At 36.0% G+C, this 26,152-nt stretch overlaps 2 protein-coding genes across 4 annotated transcripts; one reads left to right on the forward strand and one right to left on the reverse strand.

Moving 5' to 3' along the window:
- Positions 1-118: 118 nt before the first annotated feature.
- LOC132287091 (germin-like protein subfamily T member 2) lies at positions 119-1,037 on the forward strand. Its single transcript, XM_059789592.1, has one exon. The coding sequence runs from the start codon at positions 238-240 to the stop codon at positions 907-909; it is 672 nt and encodes a 223-aa protein (XP_059645575.1). The 5' UTR covers positions 119-237; the 3' UTR covers positions 910-1,037.
- A 218-nt stretch (positions 1,038-1,255) lies between these two features.
- LOC132287089 (transcription factor bHLH79) lies at positions 1,256-8,631 on the reverse strand. 3 transcript variants are annotated; one of them, XM_059789591.1, is made up of 7 exons: positions 8,007-8,628; positions 7,228-7,434; positions 7,077-7,142; positions 6,773-6,841; positions 6,601-6,672; positions 4,073-4,149; positions 1,610-1,749 (listed from the first exon to the last, which is right to left on the reverse strand). In XM_059789591.1, the coding sequence occupies exons 1-6, from the start codon at positions 8,322-8,324 to the stop codon at positions 4,114-4,116; spliced, it is 768 nt and encodes a 255-aa protein (XP_059645574.1). In that variant the 5' UTR covers positions 8,325-8,628; the 3' UTR covers positions 1,610-1,749; positions 4,073-4,113. The 3 variants fall into 3 exon arrangements, with proteins under 3 accessions (XP_059645573.1, XP_059645574.1, XP_059645572.1); XM_059789589.1 differs by lacking the exon at positions 4,073-4,149 and adding an exon at positions 2,986-3,132 and having other exon boundaries at positions 1,615-1,749; positions 8,007-8,631; XM_059789590.1 differs by lacking the exon at positions 4,073-4,149 and having other exon boundaries at positions 1,256-1,749; positions 8,007-8,627.
- Between the last annotated feature and the right edge of the window lie 17,521 nt (positions 8,632-26,152).

Here is a 26,152-nt window from a genome sequence, read left to right on the forward strand (position 1 = left end):
ACCATGTCAACTCTTCAACATTGCCTCCCTAAGCACGCTGTTCTTTTGTGCCCCCAAAGTCCAACTGTGAGACCTACTAATCTCAACCAACTGCTTTTCTTATCCATTTATCTACTTTTCAAGAGGAACTTTTCAATAAAGCAAAAGCAATAAATAGAAACAATGGTCCCATCAATTACATTGTGAAGAAAACTATCTTCAATTGCTTATCAGTCCAGAAAACTAGACAGAGCTGCCATGACCAATATATCAAGTTTACGCATCCCGCCAATAATCTGTTTGATAGCCATGTTGCTTCTTCTACCCATGCCTTCGTGTTCTGCTGATCCTGATTCGTTACAGGACTTCTGCGTTGCAGACTTGAAAGCTTCTCCTTCTGTTGGTGGCTTTCCCTGCAAACCTGCCTCGGAAGTGAGTTCAGATGACTTCTTTTTCGATGGGTTGAGCAAAGAGGGGAACACAAGTAACGTTTTTGGTGCGACTGTGACGGCTGGAAATGTTCTCGCATTTCCTGGCCTTAATACTCTTGGAATATCAATGAATCGAGTCGACTATGCGCCTGGAGGAATCAACCCGCCCCACTCACACCCTCGATCAACAGAGTCCGGGGTGATCATCGAGGGTAAAGTCCTCGTAGGGTTTGTGACAACTGGGAATGTGTTTCACTCTAAAGTTTTGACTGCTGGGCAGATGTTTGTGATTCCTAAGGGACTCGTGCACTTTCAGATGAACGTCGGAGAAGGGAAGGCCCTGGCGTTTACGGCTTTCAACAGTCAGTTACCTGGGTCTAATGTTCTTCCTACGACTCTCTTTGCTTCAACACCTTCAATTCCAAATGATGTTTTGACTAAAGCTTTTCAAGTGGAAGAAGAGGTTATCAATGGCATAAAAACCAAGTTTGGTTCTTAAAACTTGGTTTTTAAATGGCAAAAATGTAATTTGCTGCAGCTGTTATTGTATAAATATTAATAATACAGGAAAGAGGAGGTTCTCTGGTAAACTTCTAAAATCAAATGTATGATTGCAATTTTCAACTATGAATAGGGTTTGTTATTGGTAACTACTAAGGCATGTTAAATAAGTCACTCACTGATTCAGAGTAGTTCCTGGGAAAGGAACAAAGAGCATATAATGCATTCAAACTAATCGTCTTTGATTCATTCTACAGGAAAATTTGAAGGGTCACTTATTACCCGGGATTTGAAATTTTCAAAGAAACAAAATCGATTCACACTTTGTTAACATTATCCGGTGATAATTAAAAGTTGTTTCATAATCATTCCATTTTAGCTCTGGAATTCATATAAAAACTGATAACATAACAAGACAATGAAGAGGAGGAGAATATGAATTCTGAAAAGCAGTTCTCCGAGTACAAGTACTAAATTCACATTAAGACTGTTTTTAGATACTAATACAACAAAATACAGATAATTAAGTTAGATTATACAAATGCAATTTTCTATAGAACAGTATTTCATGATTACAAATGGTCATATATATATATAGGAAAGATCTGCACTAGATGTAGAAACCAGTGACAGATGTCCCTTCTGATTAATTATGATTAACTGAATAATATGCTGCTTGGTTTCCTAGCTGCCAATTAGTGAGGTACACAAATCATGTGGCACTACCAAAGCTACCACCAACCTGCATATGAAGCCACTCGGGTTGCGATCCTTGACCATATTCCCTTGTTGCTTGTGATCCAAAAATCATCCCGGTAGCATATGACGGTGCTCCAAGCTGCAACACCAAATAAGTCCGATGAATGATATATAACAAGAAAGCACCAACATTATTCTAAAACAATAAGTAGTTCATTAGAACAACTCCTTTAGGAATATTTTTAAATTACAAAAAAAAAATACACTATACAATTATTAGGAATAATTTTAAAACAATTCTGCTTATAAGACCAAGGATATTGAGATGAATGATATCATGGCAGGAAGAATGGGTAAATTACACTGGCACCCCTCAGGTTTGGCCAAATATGACATTGAAACACCTTTTGAAAATAACTCACTCACATTATAAACGGTTGGTCCGTTTTTCACTCATACTCCAAAAGTTAATTTTCAGATGTGTCAAACAACATTATTACCCCCTTTGACTGTGTGTTGACTTACTAAAGGGTTGTTTGATGTATAAAATGATATTTTTACCCCCATTGGACCATGTTAAGTGACCAAAATACCCATTAGAATATGTGTGGGTATATATCTATATGTATAATTTTACAATAATTTCGTTAAAATCCAGAAAATAGATAAATATAATCCAGAAAATATATAAATAAAACCCATAAAATAGATCGCTTAATTCTTCACACACTAATTCTTCATATATATATATATATATATACACACACTAATTCTTCATATACACACACTAATTCTTTATATATATACACACACACACACATACACCCTAATTCTTCATATATTTACAATTATGTTGGTGTAGTTGGATAATTGATAGGCGTAATTTTGTCCTTATAAAATTATGATGTTTTATATTAAAAGGCATTTAAAAAATTGAAGGTAAAAATGTCATTTCACACCCATTTTGACGGTATTAGTGACAAAAAGGTGATTTGGGGGTGTGAGTAATAGTATTTTTTGAAAGGTGTTTCAATGTGATAAATGGCCAAAGTGTCAGTGAAATTAACCCCAGGAAGAACAAAAAAGATTTAAATGCAATTATAAGAACCAAGAGTTAGCACCAGTGTGTGAATTAGTGGCGGAGTTTTTCTTAAAGGCCAACAGTCGACCAATAAAGAGGATAATGGTCAGATTGAAAGCTCTAGATAACACCTCAAAAACCAAAGAAATACAAGCCAAATTAGAGAGGATGTGAATGACCTGTGATTTAACCAAAAATATGGCCTTAGCAAGTGCCACATCAAGTAGTCAAACCCATGAAAATGAAAATAACGCTTACTTGAGTTGCATTAAGTATTAATCTACGTGTATTTACCAAATTTTAATATTCAGATCAGGGGCAACTGGAATATATGGACAATCTGAGAGAGAGAGAGAAAGAGAGAGAGAGAGAGATTCCAAGGACCACAACACCACTTCTTCCAAGCACATAATAAAGGTGAAGACAGCAGTAAATCGAAATCTAGAAAAAGAAAGAAAAGAACACGTGGTTAATCATTCTTACCAGTTTCTAAATGTAACATTTGCAAGAATTTATGCACTTTTGGACAGGGGAAAATGGTACAAAATCATGGATATTTTGCATATGAAACCTAATTTGGCGAATTTAGAGATTCACTTTGAAAATCACAAAGATTCAAAACTTTGAAATCTGAATGGACTATATGTCAAGAATAAATTCGAGAAACTCAAATGGAAAAAATTGCTTAAAAGACAAACAGACAACTTGGGGAAGCAAGATTGTTTAAGAGAAGTCTGACGTATACAATGAAGTCATGTTTTTGTATGTTAATATCTTCAAATATTTACATAATTATTTTGATTTTATGCATACCATTAAGTAGTAATGAAATAGGACCAGAAGTAAGGTCTTAGAGAGCATCTTGTGAATATCGTTAAGTATCTCCCCAGAGAGATTTGATTTTCCATCTTAATTCTAAAATAATATCAGAGATGTAATAATGAGGTCCTACTCTGAACTGCATAGATTGGAGAAAGCTCATTAATAAAGCAAGATTCATTTGACAATGGAGATTTGGGACTACTTTGTAAACTTTGGAAAAGTAAAAGTGAAAGAGGCTTGCTCAAAATATTCCAAATAAACTTATCAAAAGGGCATTACTATCAAGGTCCTAAGAAGGGAGGACTCGAGACAGACCGAACATTTCGTACTTCACAAAGTGACTACTCTGAGACTCAAACTTGCACCAATGGTACCGATGCTGGAGTGTTGCGCCAATGGTACCGATGCTCAAGCGTTGAGAACCCAGCAATAGCCCCCGTTCCAACAAGTTTATTGACACTCAAAAATAATATAGAGTGAGCCAATTCTTTGATTATACTTCAAAAACAAGCTACCATTCTCACTTAAACCTAAGGGCTCAGTAATACCATTTCAATACCTCCTTCTGTATATTAAGAATCTTTATGAGCAGAGTTGTTACTAGCTTTTGTTGTTGCATGCATGGCAGTGTTCCCACTGCAAGTAGAGAAATTGTCAGTTACAAGTACTATACATTGAAAACTCCTTAAGACAACCTTCAAGTTTCTCACGTGTCTTGTAAAGCACAAATCAGCAAGTACAATAACTTCACTCTAGCAAACCCAAGTCCGACTGACCTGTTAAATGGAAAGAGCCCATCTTGTAAAAGCTCTTTAGGTTTCTTTTCTTTCTATTTTAACTATAATAGTAGGAAGGGGGGAAGACCGCTATGAAGCAGCTTGTTATAAGTTAAATAGAAAAGTGAAAAAAAGAAAAAAAAAAGAAAAACTAGGTACTCAGAATCATGGACATCGACGAACTTTGATAAGTTTTGCGAAATAAATCTTGTAACATCCAAATCTACTAGCTAATGGAACTACATCTATCACCGTCATCATCCTTGATTCAATGTGGTTGGCCACATGAATTCTCTTTTTTCATTATTTTCTATTACAAGTCATGTCTCTTATTATATTTAATTTTTGGGTAAATTATACTTACAACCCTTGAGATTCGTCTTAATTCCTAGGATACCCTTTATCCCCCCGTGGCAACAAGAAAAACTTAATTGAGCCGGTTGTAGTGATGACATGGTAGTGATAGAACCCACTAAAATAAAGCACTTTTACTTATTTGACATGATGCAATTGGTTGATGGCACAGATAACGAAGTATTAAAAGTGCAAGGAAGTCTTTCTCCCTGGCAACGGAAGTTTCACAATATGTTGACACCCACTGTTGTTAGTTGGACAAGGGGCGACAATTCGTGTTTCCGTGTCGTACTCGTATCGTGTCATTATATTCACTATACCCCCCCCCCCCCCCCCCCAACCACGGCGGATGTTTCGCTATACACTGACACCCTCTGCTGCTAGTTGGACAAGGGGGTGACAATACGTGTTTCCGCGTCATACTTATTGTGTCAGTATATGGGTATCCCGATGGATCGACACGAACACGATACAATTATTGTTCCGTGTCAAGGAATCTTGACTCGAACACGACATGATTATTCGACAGGTAGCATGAAACGACCTACGTAACCTATTTAATAAATGGGTCAAGACTTAACACGCCATGATACACGTTTAATTAAAATTTCATACTATTAGAGTCATTTCTAACATGAACATGTCAAGTTTACTGGACACATTTAGTTAAAAGGGTCTAATATGGTTATAAACGAACACCAATAGGATGCTTAATCTAATGGGTCATATCTAAAACAAACACAACAGGTTAATAGGCCTTGTCATTTCTCATCAACCTATTTATATTCTAGATTATAAAGTAGTTTATCGGCCTTGCCATTCCTCACCATTGCATACTTCCACTACTTGCGAATTACAAGGCCAATACTCAAAGCGAATGCCAATTGGATGCTCAGAAATCCTAGATTTTTGGGTACTAGCATCTATTTGGCGCCAAGGATGAATTTTGAAGAAAAAACCCTAGAATCTTTATTTTGTTATGCAAGGGTTAGCAAGAGTGGTGGTGGTGTTTCTGCATAAAAGGCCAATTGGTGAATTGGATGTACAGAGCTATATGTATAAATATATATCGAGCGAGAGCGAGAGCGAGAGAGAGAGAGAGAGAGAGAGAGAGAAGGGGCGGGTGGTGGTGGAGGTTGTGTGGTCGGCAGAGAGAGAAAGGGTAGGCAGTGGTGGAGATTGTAGTGGTGGGTGGAGGAGAGGGAGAAGGGGTGGATGGTGGTAGAAGTTGTGTAGTGGGTGGAGAAAGAAAGGAGTGGTTGGTGGATTGGTACATCGATATCACCACTGCATACCTTTACGGTGGGATTTTTTTTTTAACGAACGGTGGAAAAATCAAATACCTACTTTATAATGTAGTTCTCCTTTTCTCTTAACCTAACAACTAAACCTAACTATGCCTACATACAAATAAATATCTACCAATATCTTCCAAATACTTTATAAACAGAAGCAACATAAACAAAAAGCCATATATTTTCTACTAGTATTTAAACAAACTATCAATAGTTATTCCAAATAGAAAATACGGACTGTGTGTTGTATATAGATAAGATAAACAACATGCAATGAGACAATCTATATATATGGTCTAGTATTAAGGAATAACCAAAAAATTAAACAAAGAAAATATAGGTGAATGTGCCTAGAAGAATTAAATTAAATCTATACTTATCAAAAAAGAATGAAACTATATCTATAAATTAAAATTAAAATTAAAATTAAAAGAACAACAAGAGATATATTTTCTATTATTACAGAACAAATTTACATTTGCCGCTTAATTTTCCTTGTTATGTATATCAATATATATGTGTGTATCTATATATATGTGTGTGTGTGTGTGAGAGAGAGAGAGAGACAGACAGAGAAAGACCCTCAATTATTGGATTACAACCAAAAGACAGTGAGGTTACTTCTTCTGAACTAAGTAAACAGTCAGTGCTCATAGACTTACTTCTTTTGAAGGAAAACTTTCAATACTGGGGTTCATCCTCGAATTAACTGCTTCAAGCTTCATTGACAAGAACTACAACATCAGATTTATAAAGCAAATGATCAGCTTCAACAGTGTAAAGGCCAATAATGTTGTAAAATGGCAATAACCAAGGCAAGATAAGGGTAGTTACCTCAACCTGACGCTGTAATGACTGGATGTAATTAATTATCTCATCAAGGACAAGTGCTTTCCCAATAATCTGACCAAATGAAAATTATGTAAATAAAGCATGGAAAGATTACAACATCATAAAGAAATTGAAACAAGAGTTCAGGTAACATGCTACTATATTTTGGACAACTGGATTTCTAATTTCAAACAACAGATATTAAGTATTTCTCAAAGTATTTCTCAATGATGTAATTTGGGCAGAAACTTTCCTTTGCTTAGATTATAATTAGTGAAAGCAGTATCAACAGCAAAAATAGCACAACCTTATTACATCCAGGGACCAAATCTTGCAGAATCTTCATCCTCTCACTAATTTTTTCTCTCCTGGCCTGGCAAATCAGCAACATGTTTCAAAAGTCAGTGGATAAAGGAACAACTAGAAATTGAAAATTTGAGAGGTTTAAAGAGAATTACTCTCTCTGCCAGACTGTGGCTATCAGTAGCTTGACCCCTTCTTGCTCTCACATGGATATAATCTTGCTTAGGCGGCTCAGAAGGTTTCGTGCTTTGTTCAGCTGGCTTGTTCCCCGCCCCTGAACTCCCTTCCACTTCAGATTTTGAAGCACCATTTTCCTCTTTGGATCCCAATATTTTTTTCATCCGTTTACCATTGGAATCATTCTATCCAAAAACAATAAATAAGAAACCAATTCAAGCTGGACCCTAGTTCTAAAAGGTTATGACATATCTCAAATTTCAAGAGAAAAACACCAAGAAAATAATAGCAAGGAGTAATATTCAGATCAAAGTTTTAATATACTACAGTATAAAAATCAATTAACAATACCCATTTCAATTACTAAAAAGGAAAACTTAGTGGGAAGACAATAGAGAATATGATGTTCAAATTCAGCAGAAAAGGCCTAAATAAGATATTAACTACCAAAGGAAGGTAATAATTAAGTAAAAGAAAAAAGAAACCACATGGAAATTTACAAAAAAAAAAAAAAAAAAATTTCACTAACATATAAATCAGCCTAAATATAGCAAGGATAGAAACAACAAAAAAGAAAGAACAAATCAAGGTTAACTGTAACATACACATACACACATATCAACTACCAAATCAATTGCTGAAATTCAATAGAATGAGATAATGAAGGTTAACAATTGACCAAAAAATCTTAAAATAACATATGAGTAAATGTACAGAAAAAGAAAATTACTAAAACTGAAAAAACAAAGTGAATTACCAAATGATTGCCACTGCTGGTGGAAACAATCTTCGAAGATTCATCCTCTGAATTGGCATCCCTCCGCTTCCTCCCACCACCATTGCCACCACCTCTACTCCCACTCTGCTCCGTCACCGTCGATTCGTCGACAGAAACATCTCGATTCAATGATGCCTCCGCAAATCCACTCAAATTGCTCATTCTCAAACCTAAACCTCCACTCGGTTCACCTACCCCGCCGTTGCCGTTGATCGAAAACGGCCAAATCTCAGTCAAACTGTACGACGAAGGATTCGCCGCCGAGAACGAAGTTTCATTGATTATTGGAGGATCCATTTTCAAAACTCAAAGGTCATTCAAACTTACAAATGTATATGTATATAAACACACACACATATATATATATGATTATATGTATGCGAATTATAGAAATCCAATATTTCTTTGGGTTTAAAGGTGTGTTGGAGTGAGAGGATAGTGTGTGTAGTTCAGGCTATTTATGGAGTAGAGGGGGTTCACTGGTAAGTTGAAAGTGAAGCTAAAGAGAGAAACAGTGATGGGGGATGAAACTGAAAGCAACAAAGATAAAAATAGAGTTGTAGAGAGAGAAAGTGAGCGTGGAGAGAGAGAGAGGTGGGGGAGAGTGTGGGACTGTTAAGGTTGGGGAAGGAGAGCGATGGGTGAGGGTAATGGTGCGCACTACACTCGCCATCTTATAGTGACACGTGGTCATATAGTTTTCTGTAACTTTTGTTAGCTACGTTATTTACGAAAAAATCCCATTCACTCTGGTGAAATTACTAAAGTACCTCGATTGTGAGTACATCCTTTTTCTGATTCCCCAACAAGTAACGTTAGCAGCCTTTCATTTTCCATTTTGGGATCTCACGCCTAAACGCAGCTCAGCTAGTACATTCTATAGGGGGATTAGGGGTGCGTATTATACTCCTTGTTCCCCCTTACTTTTAGTTTTGCCATTCCAAAATAAATACTATCTCATTTAAAAATTATATTATTATTTTTTATAACATTACTAATTTAACTTATAGAAAAAAAAAAAAAAAAAACCACTGTTTGCCTCAATGTTAAAGGTCAGAAATGCATGCGAGTAAATAACTCTACTAGGGTTGGATCGCCTTCACAAAACAAAAGATTTATATAATTCATCGACAATCAATGTAATAAAAAAATATTAAAACTCATCATCTAAAAAAATTAAATCAACAAAAAGAGATTTTTTTTTTGTTTTTTTTGTTTTTGAGACTAAGTAAGGTGGTTAGTTACCTATTCGATCCGAGGTCTTGGAATTGCATTATATTCAGCAACGAATCACCAAATTTTGGTGATTTTGTTTATCTAATAAATGGATTGGCGACTTTAAATAGTCCGTTCTACACTCATTCCTTGAATATATGTTTAAGTGTCAGAGCGGTTTGATGTCAAAGGGTAAAGCCACACAATTCTTTTAAAGGTGTGTTGCTCTCATGTTCCGAACGTATTCCGCATACACTCTTGTTCTAATTTTCACCAAGTGTGATTTATACATTGTTGCTTTCACGATAGCACTAACTCTCTTACACTTGCTTTGTATGACTTAGATCAAAAGTGGCATAATTTTTTTTTCTCGTGTCCACTCATAGATTTGTAATTATTGGAAGAAAATTATTTATTTATTGTTTTTCTTCACTTGAATACTCTTTCAATTTTAGTGATGCTTATTGTAATTGACACAAATAAATAACATTTATGTGAGATGCTATGTTTTTATCTCGAATCTCTCTAATATTATGAAATTATAGACCATTTGTCAATGTAATAAAAAATACCAAAGTATACCAACCACTATGGTTTCTTATATCTTATTTCCATCGTTTTCATTTGGTGTAATAGGTTTTTGAAGTTAGAAAAAGTATAAATAAAAGTAAAAATAATCTGCAAAGACTGCAATCTAGAAAATGCATAAAATTTCATTTTCAATGGGTGATGGACATAAAATTCAGTTTTTATGTGTATCGTTTCAACTAAATTTTACATATTTTTTAAAGTTAAAGTAAACACAGATATTCATATTTACATTATGCTTGTAATACGATTTTAACTCTTAAACTTTTTATTTTCTTTTTCTTTTTCTTTTTTTTTTTCTTTTTTTTGAAAACGAGAAATTATTCCATCCAAACTAGAAATCTGATGAATTAATAGGGTTTTTACTGTTCCTAACACTGCATAGGCAATGTTTTAATGAAATAGAATTGACGTTTGACCTTAATAATATGCACAGGTAATGGCAATTATACTCCAATAGTGGCCTTAATGAAAAAGTGCCGAAACCATGAAAATAACCTTTGGCCCTCAAGTGGGGCACTTCTGGGAAGTGACACAAATTACGTGATAATATGTCATGTCATCATCTAACTTTCCAGAAGTGAAAAAAAAAAAAAGAAAAAAAAAAGTAATAATAATAATAATAATAAATAAATAATATATACGATTAATAAAAGTACAAAGAGTTTAGTATTATAATATTTTAGTATTTATTTATTAATATAAAATATTTATTAATTAGTATATAAAATGAGCTTCTATAAAAACTCTAAAACAAAGAGTATTAATATTTCTGTATTTATTTATTAATTATATATAAAAAGTTATTATAAAAGTCTAACCCAAATAGTTTCAGTATTTGAGTATTAATTATAAGGTGTTTGAAAAGTTTCTATAAAACTCTACCGCATATTTCCTATCTTATTATTTTATATATACATATATTGTTTGAGGTTTTCATTTTCCTTTTAAAAATTAGTTTTATTAATTTGTTGAATATTATCCATTACTAAAATAAATATTAGTGAATTATAATAAAAAAAAATATAAAAATGGAGGCCATATTCGCACTCCAGCTTACTCTTAAGGGAAAGGACAATTATATCTCTAATTTTATAAATAAATAATAATATTTGTTTTCAAATACCATAATTACCCTTTCAGTTATAGAAATATATTTTTATCTTACACTCTTTCCCTAATTTAACGTTTTGGGTCACTTACAGCCTTTCTTAATTATTTCTTTACTTTCAGTTAGGACTTAATATTGATCTTTGTATGTAACAATACAACTAAAGAAAAAAAAAAAAAAAAAAAAAAAAAAAAAAAAAAAAAAAAGGAAAATTAGCACAAGAAACATGTAAAAACTATCAAAACTTCATAAGTCATTCAACACCATGGATGCTAATGGTGATGGTAAATTTTTCTTTTCCTATCGAGTGTTTTGAGTTTAATTACATTTTTTTTTTTTTCTCCTTAATGTGATTTTTAAGAACTCATTTGAAATGTATTTAAATGTTGAAAATTTTCTTGTTGATAAGAAAAGCGCTGATGGTTTTGACAATAAAATTTCAAGAACAGAGATTTTATGAAAAAAAATAAAATAAATAGAGAGATGTGTATCATGTCAAAACCTACTTCCATAGAATTGATCTTCCAATATTTTTTTTTTTTTTTTTTCTTGGGGTATATTGTTATTATCATTATCATTATATTTATTGCGAGTATTATTTTATGAACAAGCATTAGGTCAACAAGTTAATTTTCTAAAATCTTCCAATTTCTTTTCTAAAAATATTTCTTACCAGGGGAAAAAAGATATATGCAATATTCTGGGTATTCGCGAAGAAGGTCTGAAGGAGAAATATCTAGGCCTGCCAGCCATTATTGGGAGATCAAAATGGGATGTGTTTCACTATTTCTATGAACGAGTTGTTAATCGTTTGGCAAGCTAGCAATCTCGCATTCTTTCTTCCACAGGACGCAGGGTTCTTATCCAAGCCGTATTAAGTGCTCTCCCAACCTATGTGATGTCGTGTTTTAAACTTCCACGTAAGCTTTGTTCTTCATTAACTTTTATTGTCCGGCGATTTTGGTGTGGTTCTTAGACTTCTTCTAAAAAACTATGTTGGGTGAAGTGGGATGATCTCTGTACAAGTAAGGATATTGGTGGTTTGGGCTTCTGTGATTTTGAAAGTTATAATGTGGCACTTCTCGCTAAACATGGGTGGAATTTTCAAGTTGTGATACCCCTCGGATCTGAGACACGGGTTGATCAGGCCCAGGCCCAAACCCGAGGGAGTATCAAACAATTAATATGTTATAGCGAACACAGAATACAAAATGAATTAAGAAATGAAAGTTTAAAGCTGAAAAGAAACTAAAAGATAATCCTTAAATAATTAAATACTTAAATTTGATAAACCAAATATCCATAATTTGAACAACTCGGGAATCCATCTCTAGTGGACCCCTAATAAAAATCTCACATTAAAAGAAAGTAAAAAGAAAGATAAAACCCAAATCCAAGATCTGGAAAGAAATCCTACATCGTCGGTAGAATGGAAGATCGTCCCTGCACAGCACGAACAAGCTCAAACCTGGAACTGACGTACACCTGAAAAATAGGAGTGGGTCAGGCCCACGAACAAGTTCTATCCTACTACAATCCAAGCAGAGACTCGATACGCATGTACATTCTAACCAACTCAACATTAGCTAACAGTCTGTATGTATATATATATAATCACACTAAAGGACTCTCACTGGACTACAGGCCGGTCTCAACCTGAATAGAGGCAACATGCAAAACGCACACAAAGTGGGCATGTGTACCTAAGCCTAACAGGGTACACCTCCAACCATCATAGCCAGCTATGCATCCCAATGCATATACGCTCCCTAACCGTCGATCCTGAGACTCAAGCTCATATCGAGGTACCATAAAAATATATCTAAAATCCATCCAGAATCCATTGACACTACAAATCCATAGGATTTCACCTTTAGTCAATCCATTTCCTTAATCCCAGAATAGGTAGGACTTAGCGGTTTTTGAGCTAATCCCCCTTGTATGCCCCCGTCCCATACCGGTGCATACATTCCATCCATCCAGTAGTTGATAATACAGACCATGCATGTAAATATCAACTGATCCATAAATCCAACAATTTAGAATAAAAATATTAAACTAGACATTCAATTGTTCCATAAAAAGCATACAAAAATTATGTAATTTAATATGCTGCTTTTAAACTACGCAACCATAATCTAGTAATTGGTGATATAACAGTATATGTAATTATCAATTTATCCCAGAATCCATATTATTGAGAGAACATGAATAAATATCTACCTCCATTGATTCCATAGCAAGCATAATGAACATTGACAAATTATCATGCTTATATCACCAATCCAACAATTGATGCGATAAATGCTGAAATTTAAACATCAATTACTCCTTAACAAGCATAGTAAAAATATATAGATTTTAACAATGCTTATTCTATACCATTAATACATGACTAGAATTTGATAATCATTTACAGAAAGTTCCTACAACAAGTTAAGCAACTTAAACCACTTGCATTCCCTAACAGTTTACAACTTTGTTTAGAATTGGTTATTGTTCAACTAATAAACCCCAAGTGGTTTATTAACCATTCCCACACCCTCTGGAGCTTTAATATAACCTTAAAACTCATTTAGGTTCCCATGTACAGTCCCTGAATGTCCCAAACAGATCAAAAACTCAGCCAAGAAGCAAAATTCGTCAAAAATTGCACCAAAAGGGGAAGGAGCCGCCTCCCCCACATAGGGAGCCGCCTCCCCCTTGTGTGGAGCCGGCTCCACTCCATGTGGAGCCGCCTCCACACACCCTAGAGCCGGCTCCACCTTGTGTGGAGCCGCCTCTTCCTCCTGTTCCCCTCTCTGCTTGCGTTCCTTCTTCAGTTTCATCTCCGGCGACCCCCAGTTTGATCTGTCCTTAACTCTAAAGGTTTCTCTTGACTAAAACTAGGTTTCTAATGTTCCATATAATTTAAAACTCATTAATCTTCAATCTACTTGAATCAGAACAGGAAATAGCAAAGATGAGTTATAACAAGAAATCTCGAAGCATGTAAACACATGCGGTTCGAAACGAACCTACCATACAAACCAGATCTCTGTTATTACTTCCCAGTGTGTTACAGACGAATTCAACACTGTTCACGTTAATCTACATGAATTAATTCAGGAGTTACGCAAGAAAGAATCCGAAACAACCAATACGTAACATGTAACCACAACCAGTTTTGTTTTTCATTCAGACAAGCCATCCGGTTTAATATTAATCTTTATTAGTCCTGGAGTTGCATTAAACATGTAATGAACACAAGTCCAAGGGAGAGAGTTAGGAATAGAACTTGCCTTTTGCCTTTAGCCTTGCACAGTCGTCTTCCTACTTTCTCCGGCAACGTCCTACTGAAATCCTCCTCTGTTCTCTCTTTCTACCTCCACTGTCGTGAATAGTTTATTTTTCTAAAACCCTAAGCAGACTTAATACTTATATTTATAAGTTTATGCGGAACCTAAAATCAAGCCAAACCCTACAATGAATCCTAACCGTCCCATAGAGAATCCTAATTAAAAGCTACGTCGGCTACCAAGACTTAACTTCTAAAACAAAACCCTAAAGTAAACGTTAACTAAACCCTAATGTTAATCAATTAAGCATTTAAAAGAATTAAAATACAAAAATACAATTAACTAATCAATTAAATAAATTAAAACACCATAAGTCAAACAAGTAAGTCAAATCCTTAAAAAGTCAATTAAACATAATTCAAAAACAATTAATCCTTAAAAAGTCAATTAAACATAATTCAAAAACAACTAATGAACAGATAATGAACAGAAAACAATTAATTAACAGAAAGCGATTAAACAAAAATACCACAGAAAACAATTAATTAACAGAAAGCGATTAAACAAAAATACCACAGAAAACAATTAATTAACAGAAAGCGATTAAACAAAAATACCGAGACTATCCTTTTGAAAATTAGGGGTATTACACAAGTGCAGCAACAAGGGTTAGCTTTCTAGTTATTCAAAGCTAAATATTTTAAGCATTGTTCTTTTTTTTCAAGCTTCCCTCGGGTCCAATCCATCCTGGGCATGGTGAAACATTTGGTCCATACAGCGCATTTTGAAAGAAGGAGCTCGTTGGATCATTAGGAATGGTCAGTCTATTGATATATGGTCTGACAAATGGATCCCCAATTTTGCAGGTATGCTTCAAAAGCCCTCGTCCTCTGTTTGTCCCCAGAAAGTTTCTCAACTGAGTGATCCTTCTTCTAACACTTGGAATATGCATGAGGTAGTTAAATGGCTCCCTCCTTCAGTTGTTAATCATATACACCACTGCTATTTTAGTTTCTTTAATCTGGAAGATAAACAATTTTGGGCCCCGAACCTGAAAGGTATTTTTTCGGTTCGCTCCGCATATTATCTAGCTACTAAGTTTTTGAATGGGGGTAATTTTGCGCCTTCTCCAACCGATGATGGCGATCATTTACTAGCTTTTTCCACTAAAGTGTGGCGTGGAATTTGGAGATGCAAAGCTAACGAGAAAATTAAGATATTTGTCTGGAAATGTTGTAAAAATGCTCTTTCAGTTTCAGCTAACCTTGTTTCCCGTGGAATTGCCATGGATTCTACATGTCAAACATGTGGTCTTGCCAAGAAGAATTTAATTCATTTGCTTTTTTCATGTCCCACTTTTGTTAGTGTTTGGAAATTGTCGCTATTTCGGTTTGATTTTTCTTTAACTCAGCCTTCTTCTTTTCAAAAGTGGTGGGGGAGCTTAATTTCTTTATGGGCATTTCAACAGACGGCCTTAAAGCTCTTGGTTTTGTTGCTACTTTTTGTTGGCAAATTTGGAAAGCTCGAAACTCCGTTATTTTTAATAATGAATATTGGGCTAATATTCGGATTGTGAATTCCGCCTGCTCTCTTTATTGGGAATCTTTGGACGCTTCGGAGTCTGGCCTTCCTCCCTCCTTGGTTCCTGTCACAGAGACTATCACTTCTTTTCCCTTTGACTCTGGATGGACCCTCCCTTGTGTTGGTGAGATCAAATGTAATGTGGATGCTTCGTTCTCTTCGGACTCCCTTCAGGGCGGTGGTGGGGCTGTTTTTCGTGATAGACATGGGTCCATTCTGTATACAGTTGTGTTTTGTCCTTTCAAAGCTCAGAATGATTCTTTGGCTAAAGCTATATGCCTTCGTAAAGCTCTGTTGTGGGCTCATTATTTTTCGTTCCATTGCTGTTGGTTTGAGACTGACTCCTTGATTGTTTGTAAGGCTGTTTTGGATGCTGATGTTTGTGTTGGTCCTAAAGTCCTTTATGCAGTGTTTGCCTCTTTAATGTCAAAAATCAGTGTAGCAGTGGTTTCTTCATTATTAATGTTGCTTGAAATAAGACTCAAGGGTTGTGTGGTCATTTTCACATCAGTGATTCATACTCCATATCTGTCCTAAAAATTCATCACAGTGTACTAGCCTGTTCTTGCTGAAATTGCTGAATTTTGTGTGGACTTAGTTCATAAAGTTGTCTCAGATGGTTCCGGGGGTAGCATTGTCATTTCTCAGCTTTATTAAATATAGATACATATGTTCAGGATGCTGCATTGCACTAGAGTGATCTCATTGAAGCTGCATTGTCACTTATACAGTCTCAGGACTTTTTCTTAGCTGAGAAGATATAAATCTGTTGGAAGGGTATCTTGGTAATTTTCCTCTATGCTCATGTGTATGTCACGCTCCAGTGGTCCCAGAGCAAGTGAATATGCAAGAATATTGCATTTCTTAGAGATTAAGTATTGAGCTAAATGGTGTGCACTGTCTTGTAGTGTGTGTGTGTATTTTTCAGTGTATATAGTGTCAAAAGTGCTGTGGTGTCCTTCAGTAATTGGCTCTTGCTCCTGAAATTATCTGTATTGTGCTTTATCAATGATTGGCTTGAGGTGACAGCTGTATTATGAGAGTGTATGGAGTTTAGTGCACTTTGTGGTTAGATATATATATATATGCTGTTATAACCATTTTAGGTATTCTAGCCTTGAGAATGAAAAGTGATATTTAGCTGCAGCCTGAATTACCTCGAGAGCATCGAATGAATTTGATTTACTGAGAGTCTTATGATGATTTATGCTATAAAATCTCAGTGATTCAACCTTTGCTGAGGTGCTTTACTGAGAAAATGTTGCTGCTGCTGTTTTTGCTGTTGCAAGGGCTGGATTGAGTAGTGAATTTTAGTTCAAAGGTGCTATGGTCTAATTTGTAAGCTGACACAGGTATAATTCACTGATTTACACTTGCTCAATACAAAGTTATGTTGAAAATCATGCTGCACTCATATTTGGACAGTAATCACATCAGTGTTGCTGAATTTAATGATTGACTCTTGGATTCCAGTACTAATTAGTTAAGCCTTGCTATATTATGAGTTTTTGATCTTCTAGCAAGTATATTTTGATGAATCTAGTCAGTTGAAATTGACTTTGTGAGAGAATTGTGGTTAGCTGCAATTTTCAGTATTCAAACCCTTGTTTTAAACTGAGTTTTGCTGAACCAAGGCCTGTTATGAACTTTGTGATTTGCTCATGGTATAATTCATTGTTCAATGTTATGATCATGAGTACTACAGTGAATGAAGACTGAATATGATGGTATTGATTGATTCTAGAAAGGAAATTCCCATTTTACCCCTCAAGTACTGATTGCTGCAAATAGTTGTTTTGAAGTGGTAATTTGGAATTCTGAGGTGTCTGCCCTATTTCAAATTGTAGGAAAGACTTGTGTTTCTTGTATATCATCTACTTAATGTATTTAGTGAGCTTAGAGAGCTTGTTTGGTCCTGGCAGGGTTGCCTAGGATAGGGGGAGTGTTTGTATACACTTTGTTGAGCTAGTGTGTGAAGTGAAGTATGTGAAAGCTAGTGTCTACTTCTGATACAAGGGTGTGTGCGGAGAGTGAGACAGCTGAGTGTGTAACAGCTTACTTATAACTAGTGGATGCTTGCATTGGCTGAGGCCAAGACCCAAGGTTTTCCCTAATTAAGAGGGTTTACTTGTAAAACCTGTTGCATTGTTTTATCTACTGTTTTAATTTAACTTTCAGCTCATCAAAAAGACTTGACCAATTAACCCTCCCTCTTGGTCCAATAATTGGTATCAGAGCTTGGGTTTGCTGCACAAGGTTCTAATAAGCCTGCAGCTGTTCTTTGCAATGGATGAAGGCTAAGTTACAAACAAAGCTCCAAGGTTCAGTGGTGTGAACTATGATTCATAGAAAATCAAAATGGAGGCATTTTTAATGTCTCATTCTTATGATGTCTGGCATGCTGCTGTGCATGGTATTGTAATTGTTAGTCCTGAAAATCCTACTGAAGCTGACAAAGTTGTTGTTACTAATGATGGTAAAGCTAAACATGTCTTCTATTGTGTTTTGAAGCAACAAGAGTTTACTAGAGTTAAGAATTGCAAAACTGCTAAGGAGATGTGGGACTCTCTTCAAGCTGCTCATGAAGGAAGCACTGTTATCAAAGAAAACAAAATTCAACTCTTCAAAGTTCAGTATGAAGCTTGTAAGATGGAAGAAAGGGAAACTGTGGTTGATTACTTGTTCAAGATCAATGATATTGTGAATAATATGAAATCTCTTGGTGAAGACATTAAGGACTCTGAGGTTTGCAAGAAGATACTTAGGTCACTCACACCTAGGTTCAATGCAAAAGTTACAATTCTTGAGGACAAAGACTTATCTCAAATGAAGATTAATGAACTACAAGCCTCTCTCACTGCTTATGAAATGAGAATTGGTGTTCCAACTTTTCAAAGAAGAGAAGCTGCTCTGAAAGCCAAAGAAGTTATAGAGGAATCTGAACCTAAGTCTGAAGAGGATGATCTAGAAGAAGATGAAGTGGCCTATTTGTTAAAGAAATTCAAGAAGTTCAGGTTTAAGAAGAAAAACCAGTCTCAAAACCTAACCTGTTATGGTTGTGGTAAGGCAGGTCATTATGTCTCGAATTGTCCATCTTCCAAAAGGAAACACCAGAGAAAGAATGAGGGAGGAAACTTTAAAAGAAATTTTGGAAAGAAGGCCTTTATTTCTGATTGGGACTCTACACCTGAAGAAGACAAAATTGAAGAACCACAAGAAGATGAGTGCTTGTTCATGGCTACTCTTGAAACCTCACAAGCTATATCAAAAGTTGAAGAAGACAGTGACTCAGAAATAGAAGAAATACTTGAGGAATGTGAAAGACTTGCTGTGAAGTGCAATCAATAGAAATCTCAGATAAAGACACTCAATTCAGAACTACAAAAAACCAAACAACTGAATTCTAATAAGGGGGAAAGGTAGAGCACGGCGAGGGGAACAACAAACGTTAAGGCCGAACACTTTCCATCAAGGAAAAGTGAACCAAAAGAGGAGAGAGAAGATGGAAGCACCCCTTGGGCTGCCATGGGAGCTCCAGGTCGTGTATGAAGAGGGGAGAAGATGAAAAATGAAATATCTCACCCCCCTTTTATAAAAATCTCAAAAAGTGTCCCGAACGGGCCCGCCAGGTCCGAAAAAGTAAAATTTGAGAAGACGTGCTCAAATGGCAAAACTCTGCGAACAAAAAAGATTCAAAATGATAAAATATGAACACCGGAAGAAACGGCGTCAAAAACTGAGTCCCGAGCAGAATGTTATGCCCAAAACAGTTTGGCGAAAACCGAGGCCAGAAACCCTGAAATTGGAAAACATCGACCAGGAGGAAATTCCAAGAGTACACAACTCGATGAAATATGAAAATGAATCCCGTACGAGGATCCAGGCTCAAAACAAGACATTTTGCAATAACTTTCATTAATTGCACAATGGCCCCTCCAAAAAGTGAAAACTGCACTTATGGCCCAGAATGAAAATATCTTCCAAAAGATATTTTCTTAGATGCCCCTGAAATAAAATATTTTCAAAAAATATTTACGAAAAACACCCCAAGAAATGAAAAAGATTTTGAAGAATTGTGCATCTATGCCCCTGTGGACACCGGGAGCAACCAGAGTACTTTCTTGCAAAAGTAAAGATACGTATTTCAAGGAAACCACTCAAGATAAAGGCACGTGAATCAAAAAACAACTCCGAGCATGAGAAGTGAGGTTGTGCCAAAAACTGACAAACGGAGATAAGACAGAATAGGGAAAAGGACGAAATAGCGCATAGTGTCGAAAAACGAAAAATGTGAAAATGACTCAGTCCTTAAAGGAAGTTGTCAATTCACGAAAAATAGTCTCAGGAACCAATTCTGAGCACTCGAGATGACACTAAGCGACACAAAACAGAGCTCAGAAAAGAAAATTAAACGAAAAAAATTCATTCGTAAAATTTCAGGAAAAAGGAAAGGAAGGCAAATGACCGGGTCGTTACAACAACTAAGCTAACGACATGAAAATTAAGTTAATTTAACTAAGCATGTGGCACAATCCATCAAGAAATAAATATGAACCATCAAATAAATTACAAGAGTAATCAATTAAGCATCATACCTTGGCCATCACTAGATTAACAACATCAACACACATAGACATGTATCAATTTCATTAAATCTAGAGAATAACACATGAATATTCATTCTAGCATATAGAGACATGTGGATAGAATTAAATAATAAATTGAAAGCATTAATCCATACAAATCATGTTAAAATTACAAGATCTATATTTATTCATGGTCAAAACATCTATTACAATTAAAATCCCAAAAAATACACAAAAGTTAGGTTTAGGAAGCAAGCCTAGGGGCTATCTTTAGCCCCAAGAAAAGGATTTAGCCACTCATTGTAGTGCTCATGAAACCCTCAAAGGCTAGCTTGGAGGTTGGCATCATCATCTTCTTCATTGCTTTCTTCCTAAAACCCTAGTTCTAGAGAGAAAAACTTTTTCTATATTTTGTAAGGAAAACTATCTGATATTTTTACAATATGATTCAATGTATCTATTACAAGCCTCTTTGAGTAGTCACCAAGTCAGCAATATAGCCTATGATTGGAGGAAATTCGCAGCTACACAAGTTAGGTAGAGTCCGGCGTGCTCGGGAATTAAACAGCTCACTACTAGCAGTCACTTCGATCGATCGAAGCTGACGTGTCATCAAAAATATCTTCTAGGCTATCCACTTTGCTGAGCTAGCACCGCCTCATTTCGATCAATTGTAGCCATCTTCGATCGATCGGGATTCCCTTCGATCGCTCGAAGCTCCTCTGATGAAATTTTCTTGGCTTCTTTCCAACTTTACTCCTTAGCTTCAAAAATGAGCTAAATGGCTCTTATTAGCCAGTTTGAACTTTATTGACCTGAAATAGGCAAAACACAAATAAGTACTAAGACATGAAAGTAAGATAGATGAATGGACTAAAATACCCTAACTTAGGTGCTAAAATGTATCACATTTGAGCACTTATCACAACCCAATGTCAACCACCCAAAGGAGACCAAGGCAACAACACGCCGGAACAATGAACACAACCAGAAGCAACATGGCAGCACGAATAGCGGCTAGAACCCGCGTACAACGTACTCAAGGTACGGTAGCATCGACAACATCAAGTGCTCTCCCACACTCACATTACTAGCTAGGTAATACAAGGCAGCATCGACGACAACTAGCACTCGCCCACCACACACAACTTATACGGTAGCATGATAGTATAAGGCCTTAATTCGTCACCTGCCCCCAATGAGTTTACTCATGAAACTTATCGATACAAATGACATCAATGTCAAAATGGTCATTACTAAAAGCACCACTGAAATCAGGCATTTTGTGAGGGTTGAGATATGGTCCAAAGATGTCCGATCGGGCCATTCTGGCCAATCCCAATACTCTGACAACAATGTCATAGGCACTGCCACGCTTAAGGCCTTAAGTCCTCAATATTAGAAAAACTGACAACCCCAAGTCTCAAAACACCGTTGTCAACCACACCAGTCACGAATCCAAAGCCTGATGAGTCTATGCCCTCAAGCCAATGGAACGGACTTTACAAAATCAAACAACATCACCATCACCCTAGCCACAATGACTCCTAACAAGATAATCCACCCAAGAACCTCCACGTCATCCTAAAGCTGACCTACTACAAGGCTACGCCTAGGAATCAAGACACTGGATTAAGCTCACACACACAATCCCGACAACCAAGGTCATACAACCTCAAGTACAGTACAGGAATGATAAAAAAAAAATGAACTAAATAAAGCAATTAGTTATAAAACACACACACACACACATATATATATACAAGTATACACTCACAAGTATACTAAGCAATATTGAAACGGAAACGCAATATATACATATATATACAAGTATACATTCATAAGTATACTAAGTAGTAAATCCATGGCATACAAGTATACAAGCTCAAGTATACTAAACCAAAACGAAATGAAGTATACAACGCACAAGCATACTAGGCACAAGTATACTAAACGTAAATGAAAATCCACGCACCACATAACTAAACACATAGTGTACAAGGGCAGTCAAATATGATACCTATTACATAGGGGTCAAGCAATAGAGATACGCTATACATCACCTATGACGCTAGCATGGTAAAACAGATATAGTATATGGAAACATATCATTTATATCATCACACAACTACCAAATAGTCACATCCCCTAAACATGTTTTTAAGGCATGCTCAAAACAGTAAGGCATATAAACATGCAAGAGTGACTACAAAAATAACAATCCCAGAAAATCAAAAGCAAGAAGGGACGAAACGTCTCTCAAAATGACAATCTCACAGAAAGCGAATCTCAAAACCCCGGATGAGTCCAATCCCTCACCGCGAGGAAATGAAACATCATTCAAAATGAACACTAAGGTCCCTGAAACAAAGAGACTACAAGTCTTTCCCAAGACTGGCTTAAACCCAAGGTGGAATCCTAATGCCACACAAAACAAACAATGATGTAATGAATAGGTCCAACACTAGTCATTATAAGACATCAACAAGAGAACACCTCTCAAGAAACTGATGAGTTCGATGGGAACTCTACAAGATCTTATCGAAATTCTAACACACCATCAACCTTAGCTTATAAGAGCTGTCCAAGGCTACACAAGAAGAGATCCTACGTCAACGTACCTATCAAATCCCTAACCATCACTCTAAGAAAAAGAGACACAAGGACCCTGCCATTGAGGCTCACGAAAACAAACCTCCCAATCCCTAAGGAAGGACTCGAGTCAACCCCAACTCATCATCCCATGACGCTAGAAACAAGATCCCAATGACGTCATCACATCAAGGTCACCACGAAACCCCAAAAAATGATACCAACACCTCCTACTCTCTCCGACCACGTCTTGAAGTCATGAAAGAAAGGAAATGGAATGGTGCCTACTTGGCCCACGTCTCATTCCACCAGACAAGGACTACAACTCTACGCTCACATGAGCCTTACTCGCATCAACCGTCAAACCAAAGTCTCGAAACGCCCTACCCAACAAAACAGAGAAGGAGGTTCCCGTCGTGAGGACCTTACAGAAATGAATTTCCCCTACCCAAGGAGAAAACTCCGCAAGACAAGAATGTATCCAAAGGGATGCGGCAGACTCCAAGAAACAATGCCCTAGCATCAATCTCAACTAACCAAGCTGGGACAACATGTAATGTCAAAACAAGACAAAAAAATAAACAGTTACCAAGCAACATGGCAATGGACTACCTACTTACACAAGTAATAAAGAATCATATATGGCATGTCAGTGTATGCATTATATAGTCATGCTAAGAATAACAAGCACATACAATACGCTAAAGAAAATAAGCATATCCAACATGCTAAGCAAACAAATGTAAAATAACATGCTAAGGCATATAAGCATATACTATGTACTGAAGCCGACAAACATATATAGTATGCTAAGGTAGACAAACACATACAACATGCTAAGACCGACATGTATATACAACATACTCAGGCAAACAAGCACATACAATACGCTAAGGCCGTTAAAGCAAACTTCTAAACATACATCCACATAAGTATGTAAACATGCGATCACATCCAACATGTTATCAAGAAGCAACTAAACACATAGAGCATGGCAACATAAACATGATATGCACCCAAAACCCATTGTCTTAGGGTCAGTTTGGTGCAATGGAAAAGGGAGGAAAGGAAAGGGAAGGTGATGGAGGGGGATTAAAAATTTGTGTTTGGCAAAAATTGTTGGAAGGAAAGGGAAGGGTTTAGAGGGTTAACACAAGGCCTGAACAGTGTTTTTCTTATCCTCCTAAAATTGGGAGGAAAAGGAAGGAAAGTGAAGGGGAGGGTTGATTTATTATCTGTGATGCCTAATTTGCCCTCAAGATTACATATACATACAGGTTAGCAGTTGCAGAGAGAGTGAGATACGGCGGGCCGACGGTTGAAGCTTGCAAACGGTGAGCCCGAACTAAAACAGCGGCGATGGAAACTGAAAGATATGGGTTTTGATTTTTGATTCTTGCAGACAGATAGATAAACTGAAAGAAATGGGTTTTGAACTTCTGATTCTTGTAGAGAGAGAGAGCAAGTTCAAAGTTGAGAACGAGATTAGAGATAGAGGGGAGATTCGGGAGGCTGAAATGATTTGCCCTCTTTTTTCTTTTTCTTTTTTTTTTTTTTGGTCTTTTCTTTTGGCCCATCATGGCCTGGTATAGGAGTAGATAGTCTATGTATATATATATATATATATATATAGGCAAGATTAGGGAGGTTGAAATGATTTGCCCTATTATTTTTTTTTTTTTGTCTTTTCTTTTGGCCCATCATAGCCTGGTATAGGAGGAGACAATATATATATATATATATATATATATATATATATATCTATATTTATTAAAATATAAAAGGGTATAATAGTCCATTTATTAAAATAATTTCCTTCCCTTTCTTTTCATTTCTTTTCCCAAACATGATTATTACCCTTCCCTTTCTTTTCCTTCATTAATCAACCAAACACAACAGGGGGTTAAAATTATCCTTCCCTTCCCTTTTCTTCCCTTTTCTCTTATAACTAATATTATCCTTCCTCTTCAAACCCACCCTACCAAGCATAGCCTTAAGGTTTTCAAACCCAGATACTTTGATACCACCTGTAACTAAGGGTGCAACTTGGGTTGGGTAACCCGAATCCAACCCGAGCCCAGCCCAATTTTTCACGGGCTTGGGCAGTAATTTTTACAATTAGGATTGGGCTTGGATTGAAAAATCTCAACCCGAATTTAATTAGGGTTGGACTTGGGTTGAAGTGCTAGCAACCTGAGCCAACCCGAACCTGAATTCTAATATTATTTTCATATATATTTTTACTTTTAAATACATTATATATAAAATTTAAACTATGATTACTTTTTTTTCTTTTCAACTTTTTTTTTTTGTTAAATCTTAACTTATTGTATGTTAGAATTCAAGATAATTAATTTTCTAAAATTTTGTTGTAATTTATTAAAATTTTACAAAAAGTCTTTAAACTTCTTCTTGTTTAAGAGTAATTTAATCTAAATCTAATCCAAGATCATATTAAATTTTTGATATAAAGATTAGTCATATGAGTAATCCGAAATAACTCGAAGTTTTAATCTAGAATATAAGCTTGAGTTGCAAGCTCGAATTTAAAAGTAGAAGGTTGGGTTGGGTTCGGGTTGAGTAGTTAAGGTTGATAATAGGGTTAGGGTTAGGGTTGGGCTTGGGTTTAACATTTTATATGATGGGTTGGGCTCAAGTTATACCTTAAACCCACCAGAGTTGCAGCCCTACCTGTGACAACCCTGAATTTTTACAAACCCAGTGTGTCCTGTGATGACCTGAAACGGATCCAAACTGCGAAACTTAAACATAAACAAGTTTCTGGAGATGTACGTCATCCCTAAAACACAAGCGTTACTTTCTGAAGAGTCCCAAGACTCAACGGAAGCAAAACGGAGACAAGGGTATCAGAACCCTATAAAAGAAGGACCAAGGGGTTATTTTACCCTAAGTGGAGTGAATTTAACTTACAACAAGTTAAATGAGATCAAAAATACCCAAAAACATCATTTGGTAACTTCACAAGAAGTCCTAAGGGCAAAAGAAGAGAAAACCCAAAATAACCCTATCCCGGTTCGAACCAAATTCTGACACACTCATTAAAATGAGGATATCTCGAGTTAGGAGTAAAATATGAAACTAAAATTGGTGCAATTGGAAAGCTTACTTACCGCGGTTCCTTTAGACTCAAGAATGGACTAATTCAGAGTTAAA

The sequence above is a fragment of the Cornus florida genome, unplaced genomic scaffold, assembly GCF_030987335.1.
Source record: "Cornus florida cultivar Cherokee Brave unplaced genomic scaffold, ASM3098733v1 CherokeeBrave_3.0.0_Hap2_Chr11, whole genome shotgun sequence".
Taxonomy (NCBI): domain Eukaryota; kingdom Viridiplantae; phylum Streptophyta; class Magnoliopsida; order Cornales; family Cornaceae; genus Cornus; species Cornus florida.